The sequence below is a fragment of the Pygocentrus nattereri genome, chromosome 15 (genome assembly GCF_015220715.1).
Source record: "Pygocentrus nattereri isolate fPygNat1 chromosome 15, fPygNat1.pri, whole genome shotgun sequence".
Taxonomy (NCBI): Eukaryota; Metazoa; Chordata; class Actinopteri; order Characiformes; family Serrasalmidae; genus Pygocentrus; species Pygocentrus nattereri.
Genome location: NC_051225.1, coordinates 6,486,756 through 6,503,755, shown reverse-complemented (window position 1 = coordinate 6,503,755; position 17,000 = coordinate 6,486,756). Strand labels below are relative to the sequence as shown.

Below are 17,000 nucleotides of genomic sequence, written 5' to 3'. Positions count from 1 at the left end.
TATTTTATCATCATTGTGATAATCTACATCAGAATATACAGACATGTGTATGTCTCACTACAAAGAGAGCATAATTAGTTTGATTTATTAATTAGTTTGATTTACTGCATGTCAATGTGTGAAACACTGAAAAAAGTCAGTGCTAATAGGTTTTATATAGATTTTTTTAAATGCCACGTTTGTTTGTCTGTTCCAGCTTATGAAGCTCAGAGTGGAAAGTAAACAATGTGGTACATATCATGTATCGAGAAAATGCCTTAAAATATCGTGATATCATATTTTTGCCATATCACCCACCTCTATCAGAACATGGTCGAAATCCAGCGAAGGGTTGTTTCATCTTCGGTTGAACTAAAAGTGGCGAAATGTTTTCGATGAATAGACCAGGTAATAATAATAATAATAATAACAATAATATTGTAGTGTCCTTGATGAAAAGCAAATCTGGCGCGCATGCGCAGTGCGGGGCGCCCCGATCCGTTCCCGGAGCAACAGGGAAAATGGCAGCGCTCACCACCCTCACTCAGGTAATAAACATTAAAACACCCACCTGCCATCACAAAAAGCGATTATCCGAGCGCACTGCTGTGGTAACGACGAACAGATCACTCACACCGATGCACTGCCGAAGGGGCATTTACTGAACGGCCCTTATTTATCAGAGCTAGCGAGGAGTTAGCCGGCCAGCTAACGGTCAACGTTAATCTAATGGAGATTATTTAGCGATGGTGCTAAACCGGAGCTCTGCGAATCGGAGGAAAAACTACAGTGGCGGCTTCTGTAAGTGTAAACACGATGTAACGACCGCAGCTCTTAAATGTTGTGGGCCAAGGCAGATCCCCAAATGACTGGTTGTTTATTGCTAGGATAAGAATCTAAGATAATGTGCAGTTCAGCCGTTAGCTAAGCTACTTATCGTAGCATTCCCAGTCAAACTGCGGGTCACAGAAAATGAATGTAACTTGGCGACTTCAGGTGGAGTGGATGAGAACGTATTGCCCAGCTTTTAAAAGCTAGAGTCATTTAGCTAAGTCATATTTACAGTATGTTGGAACTGTTTAGTTTGGAACCTAGCGGTGCAATCGCATGCTGTTTTCTGCGGAGCTAACGGGACCTATTAACCTACTGCCTCGTTTTCCTTCTTCTTCTGACAGGGTTGGTCAGTAGAAGCCACACGTTCAGGTTTTAGGGGTATTTCACAGTTCAGTAGCGATAGATTACTGATGTTATTGATAAACAAGGGTATTAACAGGGAGGTTGTCCCTCATTTGCAGCAGTATCCACCCCTCTGCTCTTCTGGGAAGATCCTACACTGCTGTAGATGTTTGTTCAGAGGGTTTCATTAAGGTCAGGTATTGATGTAAGATGATTAGCTCTAGCAGATGATTCTGCTCATCGCAAAGGTGGTGGTTGGAGAATGCAGATCTGCTCCGTAGCACAATCCTGGGGGGCTTTATACCCCACTAGCATATGCTTGGCGTTGGGCATGGTGACCTTAGTTTCATGTGCAGCTGATCCAAAGCATCCTATGCTACTGGTCAGTGCTTTACAATGGAGATTGTAGAGGTTGTGTGCGCAATTGGAAGCCTGTGTCAGCAGAAGCACATTAAAGTAGGAGAATTCGCTAAGTAGAAGGACTGTCTGTGTCCTTTGGGAAATGTGAGGTTGATGTCATGGCCATGTATTATGCCTAGTCCTTTTCCTTTCACAGGAGACTCTCCATTCAGTATGTTGTGCGGTCCTAGGATTATGCTTATTCCTTATCTGGGAAACTGACCGACAGTGTTTGTCATCCTTCACAAATGCTAAATCTGTTTCTGTTCGGCGTCTGAATGAAAAATATTCATGAAAATGTTGATGGGTGTCATGCTGTTAGTTTATGGAAATTATAGCAAAATTGACTGACTTGTATGCAACAAAGTAATAACAAAAGTTAGCCATGTTGTGGAAAAAAAAACTCTAGAGTTGTGTTGTCTTTTTCTGGTCGACGTCTTAGGCCATATGAGGAACTCTGGGCCTAAGCTGTTTTTTCAATGAAAAAAATTAATGCTGTTTTAGACAATAGCTGCTATCATGCCCTGTGGTACAGAAATGTTCCATGGTTGATGTGGTTTTTCCGTACATTCATGGACCTGAAATATTATTGACCCTAATAAGAGTAGCAACGTCACCAAAGACGGCAAGCTTTGTCAAATGTGGTGGGTAAGCTGCTTTGACAGTAGTAGCTGCAGTTTGAGAAGCTGGAATTGGTTTACAATAGTGTTGAAGTTTAGGAGCAGACTTACATTTAAGTGACGTCTTTTCAGCATGCTGGATTGTTAGCTTGCTTGTAGTGTGGCTGTAGTATTATTGATATTTCTGACTAGTAAATGAGCTCAGAATTCAGGTTATTCATTGACATTCGGAGGGAAATTGTACATGGGACAGAACTGTAAGCTTGGGAATATTTTTGCCACAGGGCACATTGGAGGCTTTTAGCTTTCTCACAGGGCTCACCTGTTTAGATCCAGAGCTCCTAATATGGCCAAAAAACATTAACAACAGAATTGTACGTGGCTTTAGAGGTCTTTTTTAACAGCTCAGTTGGTTTACAGAATTTTCATGTTGTTGCCTGGTTTATTTGAATGTAGTTAGATAAATTGCAGCAACGCTGTCACCTAATTCTACTTCTAACTTCTTTTCAGCTGTCGAGTGGGAATCCTGTGTATGAAAATTTTTATCGACAGGTAAGTGAAAACATCCATAAATACTTTACAGTCTCTTTTTTTGCTGCTTCCAAGGGTCTAAGTCTTTATACAGAGGGGGAGGAGTGAGGTTTAAGCCAATCCAGAGATTGAAAAACGGGAGTGTTTAATGTTTTCCCAGCTCTAACACAGCTGATTAGCTCCTGAAGGTCTTGATAATTAGCTGATAAACTGAATGGGGCATTACAATGGGGAGAAGGCAGACCTGTGCTCCAGGACTGTATCTGACTTGTGTTGTGTTAGTAAAATTATCGAGTCACTTCACTTGCAAGGGATGCTACCAAAACAACAGCATGAGTTAGAATGGAAAGCACAAGCAAAGTTTCATTCCTGTTGGTTGATTTCTCCTGGGTGCAACTGTATTTTTGAGTGTGTATGTGTGTATACACCTACACTATATTGCCAGAAGTATTCACTCGTCTGCCTTCACACGCATATGAACTAGAGTGACATCCCATTCTTAATCCACAGCGTGTAGTATGATGTTGGCCCACCCTTTGCAGCTATAACAGCTTCAGCTCTTCTGGGAAGGCTTTCCACTGGTTTTAGGAGTGTGTTTATTGGAATTTTTGATCATTCTCCCAGAAGCACATTTGTGAGGTCAGACACTGATGTTGGACGAGAAGGCCTGGCTCACAGTCTCCACTCTAATTCATCCCAAAGGTGTTCTGTCGGGTTGAGGTCAGGACTCTGTGCAGGCCAGTCAAGTTCTTCCACACCAAACTCATCCAGGTCTTTATGGACCTGCTTTGTGCACTGGTGTGCAGTCATGTTGGAACAGGAAGGGGCTGTCCCCAAACTGTTCCCACAAAGTTGGGAGCATGAAATTGTCCAAAATCTCTTTGTGCTGAAGCGTTAAGAGTTCCTTACACTGGAACTAAGGGGCTGAGCCCAACTCCTGAAAAACAACCCCACTCCATAACCCCCCCCCCCCCCCCCCCCCCCCCACCAAACTTTATGCTTGGCAAAATGCAGTCAGACAAACGTTCTCCTGGCAACCGCCAAACCCAGACTCGTCCATCGAATTGCCAGATGAAGAAGCGTGGTTAGTCACTCCAGAGAACTCGTCTCCACTGCTCTACAGTCCAGTGGCAGCACTTTACACCACTGCATTCCACGCTTTGCATTGCGCTTGGTGATGTAAGGCTTGGGTGCAGCTGCTTGGCCTTGGAAACCCATTCCATGAAGCTCTATACGCTGTTCTTGAGCTGATCTGAAGGCCACATGAAGTTTGGAGGTCTGTAGTGATTGACTCTGCAGAAAGTTGGCGACCTCTGCGCACTATGCCCCTCAGCATCCGCTGACCGCTCTGTCATTTTACATGGCCGACCACTTCGTGGCTGAGTTGCTGTCGTACCCAATCCACGTAGTTATAATACCACTGACAGTTGACTGTGGAATATTTAGTAGTGAGAAAATTTCACGACTGGAATTCACCACGCTGGAATTCACCACGCTGGAATTCACTGAGCTCCTGAGAGTGACCCATTCTTTCACTAATGTTTGTAGAAGCAGTCTGCAGGCCTAGGGGCTTGGTTTTATACACCTGTGGCCATGGAAGTGATTGGAACACCTGAATTTAATGATTTGGATGGGTGACTGAATACTTTTGGCAGTATAAGTGTAAGTGTGCAACATATATATATATATATATATATATATTATATTGTAGAGAGGCAAGAATAATATGTCAATATGTCTAATGTCACATTTTACAATACTCAAATCGTACTGTGATCAGTTCAGAGTGCAAAAGTGCATTGGAAAAAAGAATGCTGATATACTTCACATAACACCTCTACTGGATTTGTGTAATACAATTTTATTACCGTTTTATTAGACGTTTATTGGTTTGAGGATTGGTTACGGGATAGTTTATGTTATCAGGTGGATCCAGGAAACACAGGGAGAGTAGGACCCACAGAGGCTGCCTTATTCTTAAAGAAATCAGGACTACCTGACATCACTCTGGGAAAGGTGAGTATATGGGGAAATATGTCTAACCATGAACTCTGAATTTGCAAAATCATAAATGTGGTTATAGACATTGGGTCATTACTCTTCAATCTATTTATACCCCATTCTTTTTACCTCATGGTTTATTTTTGTTGTCCTTCAAATGCTTTGTTGGTCATTCCTCCCACAGATTTGGGATCTAGCTGATCCAGATGGAAAAGGTTTCTTGGACAAACAGGTAGAGTGGACTGCCTTTTTTTTTAAAAATATGTCAAGTTCAGCATTTCTTTCACGTGGCTCATTGATGTTTGAAATCTTGTTTCGCTGAAAAAGAAAACATTTTTTCCGTGTTGTTTCTTGACATTAAAACAAAAAAAGGAAAACAGAATTTCAGTCTCAAACCTGTTGGATCGGAATGTCAGTCAGATGTGAATGTAATTCATTATGTATCTAACTTTGTAATTCATCATGTATATTTCTAATTACATTAAACATTGCAGGAAGGCATGAGGCGTAACTCTCTGCGTTATTGACTTATCAGGCATCCTTGCTGATTTTTATCTTTGTGTTTATATCGACAGGGATTTTATGTTGCTCTGCGACTTGTGGCCTGTGCACAGAGCGGTCAGGATGTCTCTCTTGCAAATTTAAACCTCACTGTTCCCCCTCCTAAATTCGTAAGTGTTTAACATTGCAGTGTATAAAAGGTATAAATAGAAACAGAATGTGACTGTGTACAAATGACAGTAACTTTATCTGTAAAGAAATCAAACATAACAATGCTTTTGCATCACAGAAGGATCCTAGCAGCCCATCATTAACTGCTGCATCTTCAACTGACAGCCACTGGGCAGTTAGGGTAAGTACTTTAACAAAACTTGTATGCATTTATGTACAGTAAACAAGTAACAGGCCTTTGCGGCAATTTGAAGCATTTCCTAAAATAAATGAAATAAAACTACCGTTTGTTTGTAAAAATGCTTAATCATGTTTGTGTGTGTGAATATATATATATATATATATATATATATATATATATATATATATATATATATATATATATATATATATATACACACACATACACACACACACACACACACACACATTGGTGTATAGATAACATTGTACTGTACCAGGCAGTTTTAGCCTTCGACTCCCGCAGATGTCATACTGTTATAATTTGATTGGTTAGCAGTGCATATTTATTTGAAGATAATGCACCATATGGACCCTCTTGATTAACAGGCCCTTATCAGAGCCACCAGACGTTCATTTTTTTCTCTCTCAACTTTATTGTCTCTCTGGTTTTCAGCCTGAGGAGAAGAGCAAGTTTGATGGTATTTTTGAAAGCCTCGCACCGGTAAATGGACTGCTCTCTGGTGAAAAGGTCAAACCAGTTCTTATGAACTCAAAACTTCCTGTGGATGTTTTAGGAAAGGTAAACAGCATCTATTTTTAGCCACTTTATTGAAACGATTACATTAAATATTTTTCAACAGCTACTGTGTGTACATTATGTAAGTGAATGTAGTCTGAATAAAAGCAAATCTTCATCTTTTCACCAGGTTTGGGATCTAAGTGATATAGATAAAGACGGACATTTGGACAGGGATGAATTTGCAGTGGTGAGAAGAAAAAATGTTTTTAAACTTCCCATTGTTTGACTCATTTCTTGTATGTTTCTATTTGCGTTTCCATTTGACATGTCGTCATGTATCAGTCGAAGCAAATCAATCAACCTTTATTTGAACTCGGATTACATTAAGGGTGACCCTTATTTACAGTGTAGGTAAGCATTAGAACGGAGAACCGGGATTGAAAAGAGTAATAAACATTGAAATAAACAGGTAAAATATAGGAACATATCAGACCAGTAAAAACAGACAAAATGAAATGTAAACTAGTAAGCACTGCCATGTTTGAGTTAGGTAAAAAAAAAAATAGTTACTAAGAAATGCTGCAAACTAAGATCAAATAAAATAAAGGCTTAGTGGAGGTGGTTACAGATTAAAAGTTTAAAAGAGTTGAGTGACACTGGCAAGTGGAGCTTTAGAGTGTCCTGTAATAAAGTGTAATGTAGCTAAAAGCAGATTTTCCCAGTTCAGTAAAAGCTCTTGGCACCTGAAGGGTAATTCAGTCACTAGAGCAAGCGTAGAAGTAAGCACAGATGTGATATACGATTGCATGTGGCCAGTAAGTCCTTTATAAAAAACAAAACTCTGATGTTTCCTAATGTACAGCCAGAGAGGACCAACCTACTTTTCCATAGAGTAAGCAATAGCGAGTGTTGTAGACCCTTATTGTAGATCTCATTTGAAATTAATTAACTTTAATTAATTAACTTTTTTTTTTTTTTTTGTCCTCAAGGCTATGCACCTTGTGTACCGCGCCCTGGAGAAAGAGCCAGTTCCTTCTGTCCTGCCCTCCTCTCTCATTCCTCCATCCAAAAGGAAGAAATCTGCAGGCTCGTTGCCTGGAATGGCGCCTGTACTGCCAGGCAGCCCACCGCCACCTAAAGACAGTCTACGCTCCACACCCTCCCACGGCAGCATGAATTCTCTAAACAGTGCTGGAAGCCTCTCTCCAAAACACACTCTAAAGTCCACACAGGTATGCAGCTCTGAAACCTGTCTCCCAAAAACAGCCTCAGATAATCGCAGGGCATGGTACCAAACTTGGCTCTGAAAAGTGGACAAATATAAGTAAGCCATGTCTCAAAGTCGAGGATGCAGCAGAGGAAGGCACCATATCTCAGCTGTTATGTTATGTTGTGGCTCAGATGTTGTGTTAAAATGCAATGACGTACCTTTTTTAATGTATTTAAATGTAAAGTTATGCTTGCGTCAGTAGGCTATAATCTGTTGATCCATCCTGCTCAGAGCAGTCTTAGGTGTGCTTTTGTTTCCCGGCGCTAGGAAGGGCTCCATGATTCCGGTGGGTGGCTTTGTGTGTTGTATGAAGGAAAAATCCTGCTATGTGTATGTGCAGGTTCAGAGTTGCATTTTTATTCACTATGCAATTTTAATGATAACACATCCTATTAAACTTGTCCTTGTAGATGCAAAGCTCTGGCTAGTAACTCACTCATTCAATCACTGTTTGTCAGGCTGAAGATTGTCCACAAGGAGGTGGTATTAGCACTTTTGGTGCTTCATAATACAACCCTATTCAAAACGCTGTGCAAAATGTAAATAAAAACAGAATGCAATGATGGATGAAACATGTAAACCCTATATTGAAAATAGTACCAAAACATCGTATTAAATGTTGAAACTGAAATTGTGTCTATAGAAAGATATATGCTCATTTTGAGTTTGATGGCAGTAACTTGTTGGGATGGTGGGATGTTTACCACTGTGTTGCTCTCTGTAAGTGTTTGGGGAAAGTTTTGATTTGTCGGCACACATGATGCTTTTCAACTCTGCCTTAGTCCAACTTAAATGAGTTTGGGCCCAGAGAAAGTGGCAGCATTTCTGGATCCTGTTTATATGTGGTTTCTTCTTTGCATGCTAGAGTTTTAATTTGTGTTTGTGGATGCAGCAACAAGCTGTGTTCACAGACAGTGGTTTTCAGAAGAGTCTGTGCAGTGATTTCCACTACAAAATCATGTCTGTTTTTAATCCAGTGCTGCCTGAGGGCCCAAAGATCACAGTCAGCCTATATTGGTTTTCAAATTTGTCCCTTGCATACAGAGATTCCTTTGAATCTTTGAATGTTATTATGTAACATAGATGATGAAATCGCAGAGTTCTTTGTTATTGTACATTGAAAAATGTTATTCTTGAATTGTTGCACTTTTTGCCCTCGCAGTTTGTCGTGAACCCCTCCCCATCTCTACTTCCAATCATATTACTAACCTGTTTGGAATTAACCACCGGATGTTTTTTAGCATTACACAACTTTGTTAGTCTTTTGTTGCGCCTGTCCCAACTTTTTTGAAACGTGTTGATGGCATCAAATTAAAAATTGCCGTACGTTTTTCAGAAAACATCATTTCTCAGTTTCAGCATTTGATATGGTGTCTCTGTACTAATTTCAATTAAACAGATCATTGCGTTCTGTTTTTGTTTACATTTAGCATGGTGTCCTAACTTTTTTGGAAGTGGCGTTGTAGTAGGGCTGCAACCAATATTATTATCTGGTTTTATATCCTTGTATGTCTTTAGGTTATAATTCTAAGAAGCACTCTCGATTCTATTTGTTTAATGAATTGATGAATTGCTCTGCTCAGTTGGAATGAAAACCAGCAGTCACACTGGCCATTTGCACATAAGACTGCTCAGTAACAAGGTGTGGAACACACTGCTAAAAGTCCTTTAAATAATTACTGAGTTTTCTGCGTTTTCCTTTTAAACCTGTCAACATCAGCACTCTGTGAACTGGGTGGTGCCGGCAGCAGACAGGCAGCGCTACGATGACATCTTCCTGAAAACGGATGCCGACCTTGACGGCTTTGTCAGCGGTCAAGAAGTGAAAGAGATCTTCATGCAGTCTGGCCTTTCCCAGAACATCCTGGCACATATATGGTGAGTCATGGGATACTGTGGAAGAGCAGTCTTTTTTCAGTTGTTTTGATAAATTATTGTCTTTCATGCTCATTAATCTTCCACTTTCTGGATGTCTCACAGTATCACACAGTAGCATGGCCTTATTTGGGTGTTGCAAAGTTGTTTCAAATGCTCTTGACAACCATCTCACCTGAAACTCACCTTAAAGGTGCTACTATTCAATTTTACCAAATCGGTCACTCTCAGTACATATTCCCAACGTTATTGCACCAGTATTTTAGTTATTAACAGTGTGTCTGTGTGCTGATTCTTTAAGTTATGAGTCGTGGCACAGCTTGAGTTTGAGCTCTAGAAGAACCCTTTAATTTGTGTTCATTGTTTTTTTCCATGTGCCACTTATGTTACAGGTAAATGTGGCCCAAATCCGATTTTCTTCCAACATCAGATTTTTTTTTTGTTTGTTTGGCTATTCACAATATCTTTTAAATGTGGCCTTAAATGTGACATCAGTTTGAACACCTCATGGTCCTAAACTGACCCACGTGCGAAAAAGAAAAATGTTTCATGTTGCTTCACATGGCTCATCCAGAGGTAAACAATCATGACTGGCAACGAACCCCGGAGGGTTCAGTTTCACCTTCACCAGCATCACAGGAGCCATCATGAAGCTTCACTGACTGACAGCTGGGCTCATTGCCCAGAATGTGTTGGAGCTTGCTGTGAAAAGGGCGTGGTCACTTTCTTTGGTTTGTGTCCTTGGATTATTTAAACGTCGCTTTCAGGCTTTTAACTGTTCTCTGACACTGCAGCCTCGCTCTCCTACAGCCGTGTTCGCCCATTTCTTTTGAAATCTCTTTTTTGAAGTCTCAGCAGCACAAAATTATACAAATGTTGAGTTGGATTGACGTAACAGTCGCATGAATTCCGATCTGACTGTTCAGACCGAGTCATATTGCTGCAGATCGGATGTATCGGATTTCAGTACCACATACGAAAGCTTCTCAAATCGCAGTAGAAAGTGTCAGATTCAGTGTGTTTATCTGTTCACACTGACACACCGACACACATCTGTGTCACATGTGAAGGAAAACATCAGATTTGGGCCAATTTTACTTTTGGAGCTTTTTATTCAACAATATTTGCAATTGTAAAATACCTGTAGTCTATTCATGATTATTATGTTGTTCATACAGGGCTTTGGCGGACACCCGGCAGATGGGCAAGCTCACCCGAGAGCAGTTTGCTCTGGCCATGCATTTTATCCAGCAGAAAGTGAGCAAAGGCTTGGACCCTCCGCAGGCCCTGACCCCAGAAATGATCCCACCATCTGAGAGAGGCACCCCTGTGAGTAGTAGCATTATAAGACGTCCTGCATTTATAGTTAACTTCATTGGTTTGTATTAACAGCTCTTCAACCAATAAGCACAGCTCCTAAAACATTTTTTTGTGATTTACCAGTCGTGGGCTGGAGGTTAGGGATCTGGCCCTGTGACCGGAAGGTTGCCGGTTCGATCCCCAGGGCCGACAGTTCATGACTGATGTGTCCTTGAGCAAGACACCTAACCCCCAACTGCTCCCCGGGCGCCGTGGATAGGGCTGCCCACCGCTCCGGGCAAGTGTGCTCACTGCCCCCTAGTGTGTGTGTATTCACTAGTGTGTATGTGGTGTTTCACTTCACGGATGGGTTAAATGCGGAGGTGGAATTTCCCCAGTTGTGGGATCAAAAAAGTATCACTTTAACTTTAATTTGATAAAGGCATCATTATGTAAATTAATATAACTTTACAGCGTATTATGTACTATAAAGCTGCTTGTTAGTAGAGATGGCACTTCTTTCCTATACTGATATCGAAACCTTGAATATCAGCCAATATCTAATATGTCTTTTTTAAAAGCTGCTCATCTTGTTTAATTAAAGCACATCTCTTAAGATAAACACCTAAAAGTAGTTTGTGTTAAAACAACTCAAACTACTGTCCCACATGAAGAACTACGCAGCTAGCATGTGTGGGTGCAGGCTGCTTCAGGATGGATTTGTTACAGGTTTCGTGGAATTCATTATTTGTTCCTTCTGATATCTCATCCAGCATTTTCTGCTGATATTGGCCTGATTCCAATACCTGAAATCAGGTTGGTGCCATCTCTACTTTGAGATTATGCTGTAATACCTGTGTGTTAGCAGGGCTGTGGGAGTTTTGTCTGAGGTAAATAGTATTTTTTGTGCATAATTTGACCACACCAACTGTGTCAATTTAAACAGGCCACAAAAATGATCCAAAATAACTGTACTGGGGGAGGGGGGGGGGGGGGGGATTAAAATGCTTAAACTTCAATTTTGGCAGACAGTGTTTTAACATCTTATGAAGTGCATAAAAATGAGCTAATGGGTTAGTCTGGTGTGGTACAGTGGGGAGAATCCTACACTGTAGCTACACACTCCTGATCTAAGGTCCTAAAACGGATGTGTGTATAATAAGCCATATTGTTTACGTGGATTTTTCTCACTTTACATTTGACAGACACACTAATCCTATTGAACTTACAACTGAATCCTGTTACAGAGGCAGGTGAATGCAGCGCTTGGTGTCTTTGGGCAAGACTCTTATTGGATTAGCGTGTAGTTCTTGCCCTCTGCCACACAGTATTACCCACTACACTATAACAGCCACTGGTCCCACTTGGTGTTAAAATCTTTTTTTTCTTGCAGAATCTGTCGGGGTACATGACGCCTGTAGGGTCCGAGATGGCAGCCCTGACTGAGATGCGCAGAGTGAGTCCAGCTTCTGCTTTGCTCCTTCTGATTTCTCCATTTTTCTTGGCTTTTTGTTTTGCTGCATGTGCATAATGTCCTATTTTATTTGAAAGTCAGGCTTATTAACAGTTGATAATAGAATTAATGCTAGTTGCGATAAACGTTAGGGGTGGGAATCTTGAGGCACTTTGAACACAATCGATTTTATTGAGATTTGGGGAAGATGTAGCCTACATTGTGATTTTCTACCGTATTTGTTATGAGCAGGTGCTGTTAACTTAGTTGAAGTTGAATGTAGCCTAACTTTGTCCACATCTACTGTTTACTAAAATGTTGAATGTGAAAAAATGAACTACACTTTTGTTTGATCTTTTTGTTCTTTGTGTAACAAATTATATACAGTATATCGCTGCTGTTGAAACACAAGCTCACATATCCATTTTTGATGTTTCTCAGTTTTTGACATCATTTTAAACCACCTGTAGTCATTTATATTGTATGCAAACCAAAAGAAACAGCTCAACATGATTTGGAAAAATGTCTGGTTCCATTGACTTACATTCAAAGTGAAATATGTTTTTTCCGTCTCCTATAAAGTTAGTATTTTCGAGATACAGCATTTTGTTCCAACAGCAGCAATATATCATAAGAATGTTTTATAAAAAATGTTAGGTACTAATGAAATATTTCATTTAAATAAAAAAACTATGGCAGAAAGTTGGGCTGTACCAAAGTATCCTACTTTACAAGATTTATTTTACGTTAGGGGGCGCTCCGGTGTGGCTCAACCGTCTTAAGAGTGATGCCCAAGAGAGCACAACTGGCCTCGCTCTCTGGCCCCCCATCACTGGACCGCGATGCTAGTCTGCGCAGGCGTCTGTTAGTTGACACAACAGATCTGGCGGTTGACGTTTTCCTCTGAGCACGTTCAGCTGTCCAGTGATGGTGCGTGAGCGGCAGTTCGTAAAGATGCGGTGTTGCTTCACAGGTCTTGGAGGAAACCTCTGTTAGTCTTCACCCTCCTAGCATTGGTAGTATTGTGTGATTGGGGCAGTCCTAACTAGCGGGTGGAATTGGAGACGACTAAATTCGTTTAAAAAAAAGAAAGATTTATTTTATAGTAGGGGAAACGCAAAGCCTATATAAAATTTAATGTTTTGTGGTTTAACTCTTTCAGGTTTAAGTCTTTCAGGAGGCAGTTGTGATTCATCGAAGAATCGATTATGTTTCCCACCCCTAATAATCGTCAGTTGTTAAAATGCGAAACAAAACACTTTCTTCATTTGTTCTTCTCTTGCGTTTAGCACTAAATCTTAATTGCTAAATCTGCAAGAGCTCAAGAGCTGAACTCATTGAGAATGTATACAAGGGCAGTAATCTCACCAAACATTTTTCTTTTTCGTATTCAATGCTGCTGATGTGTCTCGCTTATATCAGGCAATAATGTACAAGTTATGGGTATGTAAAATTTGCACCTAAAAAAAAACTATGAGCAAATGCTTTTGGTGGCCTATTAGCAGAGATGTCCTGAAAAGCATTTGTGAGAGCCCAGTGGGTGCTGTGAATGGTGATGTGCCTTGCCTTCCCAGTGTGTGGAACGTGGGGGTGAAGCCCGAGCACCTTGTACGGTCTCTTCTCCTATCGTGGTGGCTTCTTGTGTGTTCTTCTGCCCTTCTGTTTGCGTGGCACTGTGGTGGTGTGTGCCTCAGGGAAGCAGTAAGGCTGAGCCGTTTGTGTGTATGTTTTACACTCTTCAGGACAGCTCCAGCTCCGTGGGGTCCGGTGAATTCACTGGAATCAAGGAACTGGATGATATCAGTCAGGAGATTGCTCAGCTGCAGAGGTATGTTTACATTATCTTCAGCTTTTTCTTATCTAGAGCCACGATTAGATTATAGCTGGCACAGTCACATGAAGTACACCGTCATTCCTTTAAGATTACGCAACTTTTGAGTTTTAAAAAGCCCTCACAGTGGTTTCAAGTTGCAAACCTGCTATAACTGTGAAGCAAACTTATTTTGACGTTAGTTCAAATTAGAAATAAACTAGTTCCACATAAATTTTCTATACAAGTAGTATCCTTAGAAGAATATTTATTGTGTAGTGTTATGAATAAAAAAAAGTTTGATCGCTGGTATAAAAGGGGGTTGGTTGATTTAGTCATTTATCTGTGTATTTTAGGCAGTACTAATATAATATTAACATGCATAATACCTGGGCGATGTAGTGATGTATCAACGCATCAACCATGATAGAAGTACAGTCATATGCGAAAGTTTGAACAAGCTAGTCATACATGTTTTGTTGATTTTCTAAGCGAAAAATAAGTAAAATACGCTATAAAGGAAACAAATGTAAATGTGACATTTTGCTGCAAATTTTACTCCATGGTTTCTATTTAATGTGTCGTTTAATGTGTGAGGAACTTAAAATGTCCAAGAACTTTTGCACAATGCAAAATTATATTCAAGTTCAGCAAATAAACAGTAATTGTACGTTAAAATGTGCAGAAGTGTGTTTTCTGCAGGGGCTGTGCTGACTTGGTTTTACTTAGGCTGGGCCTACACTACACGCTTTTTTGCCTGATTTTAAGCCCGAATTTGCCTCTTGTGACAGATTTTCACAATCTGAGGTCATTTTCCAGGTTGTGAGCTCAATCAGGATCAGGTGGCGGTGCGGATGATCTGGTAGTGTGAGAAAAGAAACGAGTGAATCTTTAGCCCCCTCATCAAGCTCTATAGTGATCAGAGACCCTCCATTTGATACTCACAACTCAAAACATTCACGAGTCCTGCAGTGTGAGAAGGTCAGAGATTTTCTCTGAGAAAAAGGCGGAGGGACATCTACGTACACCGCCTGAGCAGCAGAGTGGAGACGGAGGATCTGCAAGTAAAACACAGGCAGATAAGAGCCGATATCATGTTTATAATGTTGGATCCAGACGTCAAAGCACTCTCTTTAGAATTTCAGCGCAGCTGCCAGCTTGTAGTGAAATATTTCTCCGGCTCTGTCTGTATCAGCGTTTTTTCAACCCCATATTAAACCCTGGTTTTGTGTTGGGTTTCGCTGCTCATAGAAGCAGGTCCAGTAAGTTCAGCTTTATTTGTGCGATGTGATCTGAGCAGATCTAGGAGTTTGTTCTTTGTAGCTGAAACCTATGTGTGTTATACTCTCTCTACGCCCTGTCGTTTAGTGTGAGCTCACTCAGGACAAGAAATCTGTTAAGATTTTAAAAGTCGTGTAGTGAACGCCCAGCCTTGGGAAATCAACAGAACATGCCGTGTGGCCAGGGGCGCTCAAACGTCTACATGACCGTAAGCCTCTGATGATGCTTCACAACTGATTGTCACCAAGGTGGCAAAGAGAACTGATGGAGACCCAAAGAGGACAAATTTCTTTTTCAACATCTTGCTAAAGAATTAAAGAATTTGTATGTAATATTTTAGTAAAACAATGGATTCCTTTTTGGTTGGGTCTGAATAGGTTTTAACAATGCATGAAGCGTGCCCATGTCAGGTTTGACTGAAATGCCAATGCCTAATTTGTCCACTTGCTTATTTTGAATGTAATATTACAGTGAAATGCGGCAGATTGCCACCTCATGATAGGACATGATAAGTCACCATTATTTACATTTACAGCATTTGGCTGACGCTCTGATCCAGAGCGACTTACAATTTGATCATTTTTACACAGGAAGGCGAAGGTGGTGTTAGGAGTCTTGCCCAAGGACTCTTATTGGTATAGTGTAGGGTGTTTACCCAGGTGGGGATTGAACAGCGTAGAAGGCAGAGGTACAATGCCTGTAATATGTACCTAAGTCTTTCTAGATGTTAATACAAAGCATGAAACATACCAATCATACCAGGTGACCCTCCTACTGCACCTTAAGATGTTTTAGTTTGCTTCACATTAAAGCCGGAAATATGTGTTCATACGGTGGAGTGGGTGCTGTTTACTGTACAGAACTTGCAGTCATCGGAGACCCCTCCCCCTGACTGCGTCTGGTCCACTGTACGAAGTGGCCTTTTTGCAGTACTGAGACGTACAATACCTTTTGAGTAGACTCACAACGTTTGGCGGAGGATTCGTTTTCTTTAGCTGCTTAGTTGTTTGAAGTATCCTGCCAGCTTAAGTGTTTTTGTTTATGTCTGTCTGTTGTCTGTGAACATTAGGTTTGTCTGTCTTCGTGGTAAAAAAACGCCAGATCATGCCTCCTCCTGCCCTCTCACGTGTTTCCAGTTTATTGTTTAGTGTCCTCCTCAAGCCCACAGTGAGTGTGTCCCTTTCCTAACTGGTTGCTTTGTAGATGTTCGGAGATAAAAGAAAGCTGCCGCTAAAATGCGCACATGAAAGGCTAAAGGAAAGGTAAAGCAGCTCTCCTGCTCCTGGTGGTGGCTGAGTGTCTCCCTCTCACTGCCGAACGTAGCCTCATCTTCACCTCCTCTGCCCGCCTTCCTTTAACTTGTGTATTTTATGAAATCTTATGTTCTCATCACTTACTCTTCATGCTGCCACAGCACACTTGCTTTTACTCACTGGGACATGCTCAGGTAAAACTCTCTTTCAGCTCTTTTGGTTTTAGTTTCTGTGATGGTGTTTGTGTGGAGGAGGCTCCTTTGGACGATTGGATCTGCACTTTCTCTGCACTGGCTGATAAGGACTCTCTCCTGCTTTCTGTCTCTCTGTGCTGTCATGTCTGTGGTTATCAGGGAGAAATACACGCTGGAGCAAGACATTAGAGAAGCAGAGGAGGCCATCAGACACAAAACTACTGAAGTCCAGGTAAAAGAGCCTTATGCTAAGCATACACTAGAAGACTTTGAGAAGACTCCTGAAAGACTAAAGTCTGACGCGCTCTCGCACCTGAAGACAGTGTCACGGTTTTTGGTCACCGGCAATGATTTTGCAAAGACTAGGAATCTTGCGGTGTCACTATTTATAAGACTGCAATTTGTGGTACAGATGGGAAGACGCGCTGGCTGAGTATGTAAGGGTCTGCGGCTCAGAGCAGTTCGCTGTGGGACTGTACGCTCT

The 17,000-nt window shown here is 41.1% G+C and overlaps 1 protein-coding gene across 5 annotated transcripts in view; it reads left to right on the top strand.

Annotated features, from left to right (window-relative positions):
- The first annotated feature begins 452 nt into the window (after positions 1-452).
- The window catches only part of eps15l1a (epidermal growth factor receptor pathway substrate 15-like 1a), a 48,034-nt gene continuing 31,486 nt past the window's right edge, over positions 453-17,000 (top strand). For 4 of the 5 annotated variants that reach the window (XM_017701254.2, XM_017701255.2, XM_017701253.2 and 1 more), the window contains exons 1-15: positions 453-527; positions 2,685-2,726; positions 4,632-4,721; positions 4,891-4,938; positions 5,282-5,377; positions 5,497-5,559; positions 6,016-6,141; positions 6,269-6,328; positions 7,071-7,313; positions 9,072-9,229; positions 10,405-10,555; positions 11,919-11,981; positions 13,721-13,806; positions 16,484-16,516; positions 16,676-16,748. In XM_017701254.2, coding sequence (XP_017556743.1) covers positions 501-527; positions 2,685-2,726; positions 4,632-4,721; positions 4,891-4,938; positions 5,282-5,377; positions 5,497-5,559; positions 6,016-6,141; positions 6,269-6,328; positions 7,071-7,313; positions 9,072-9,229; positions 10,405-10,555; positions 11,919-11,981; positions 13,721-13,806; positions 16,484-16,516; positions 16,676-16,748 — 1,359 coding nt within the window. In that variant the 5' untranslated portion in view covers positions 453-500. The remainder of the gene's footprint in view (positions 528-2,684; positions 2,727-4,631; positions 4,722-4,890; positions 4,939-5,281; positions 5,378-5,496; positions 5,560-6,015; positions 6,142-6,268; positions 6,329-7,070; positions 7,314-9,071; positions 9,230-10,404; positions 10,556-11,918; positions 11,982-13,720; positions 13,807-16,483; positions 16,517-16,675; positions 16,749-17,000) is intronic. The other variant, XM_017701256.2, reaches the window with a different exon arrangement.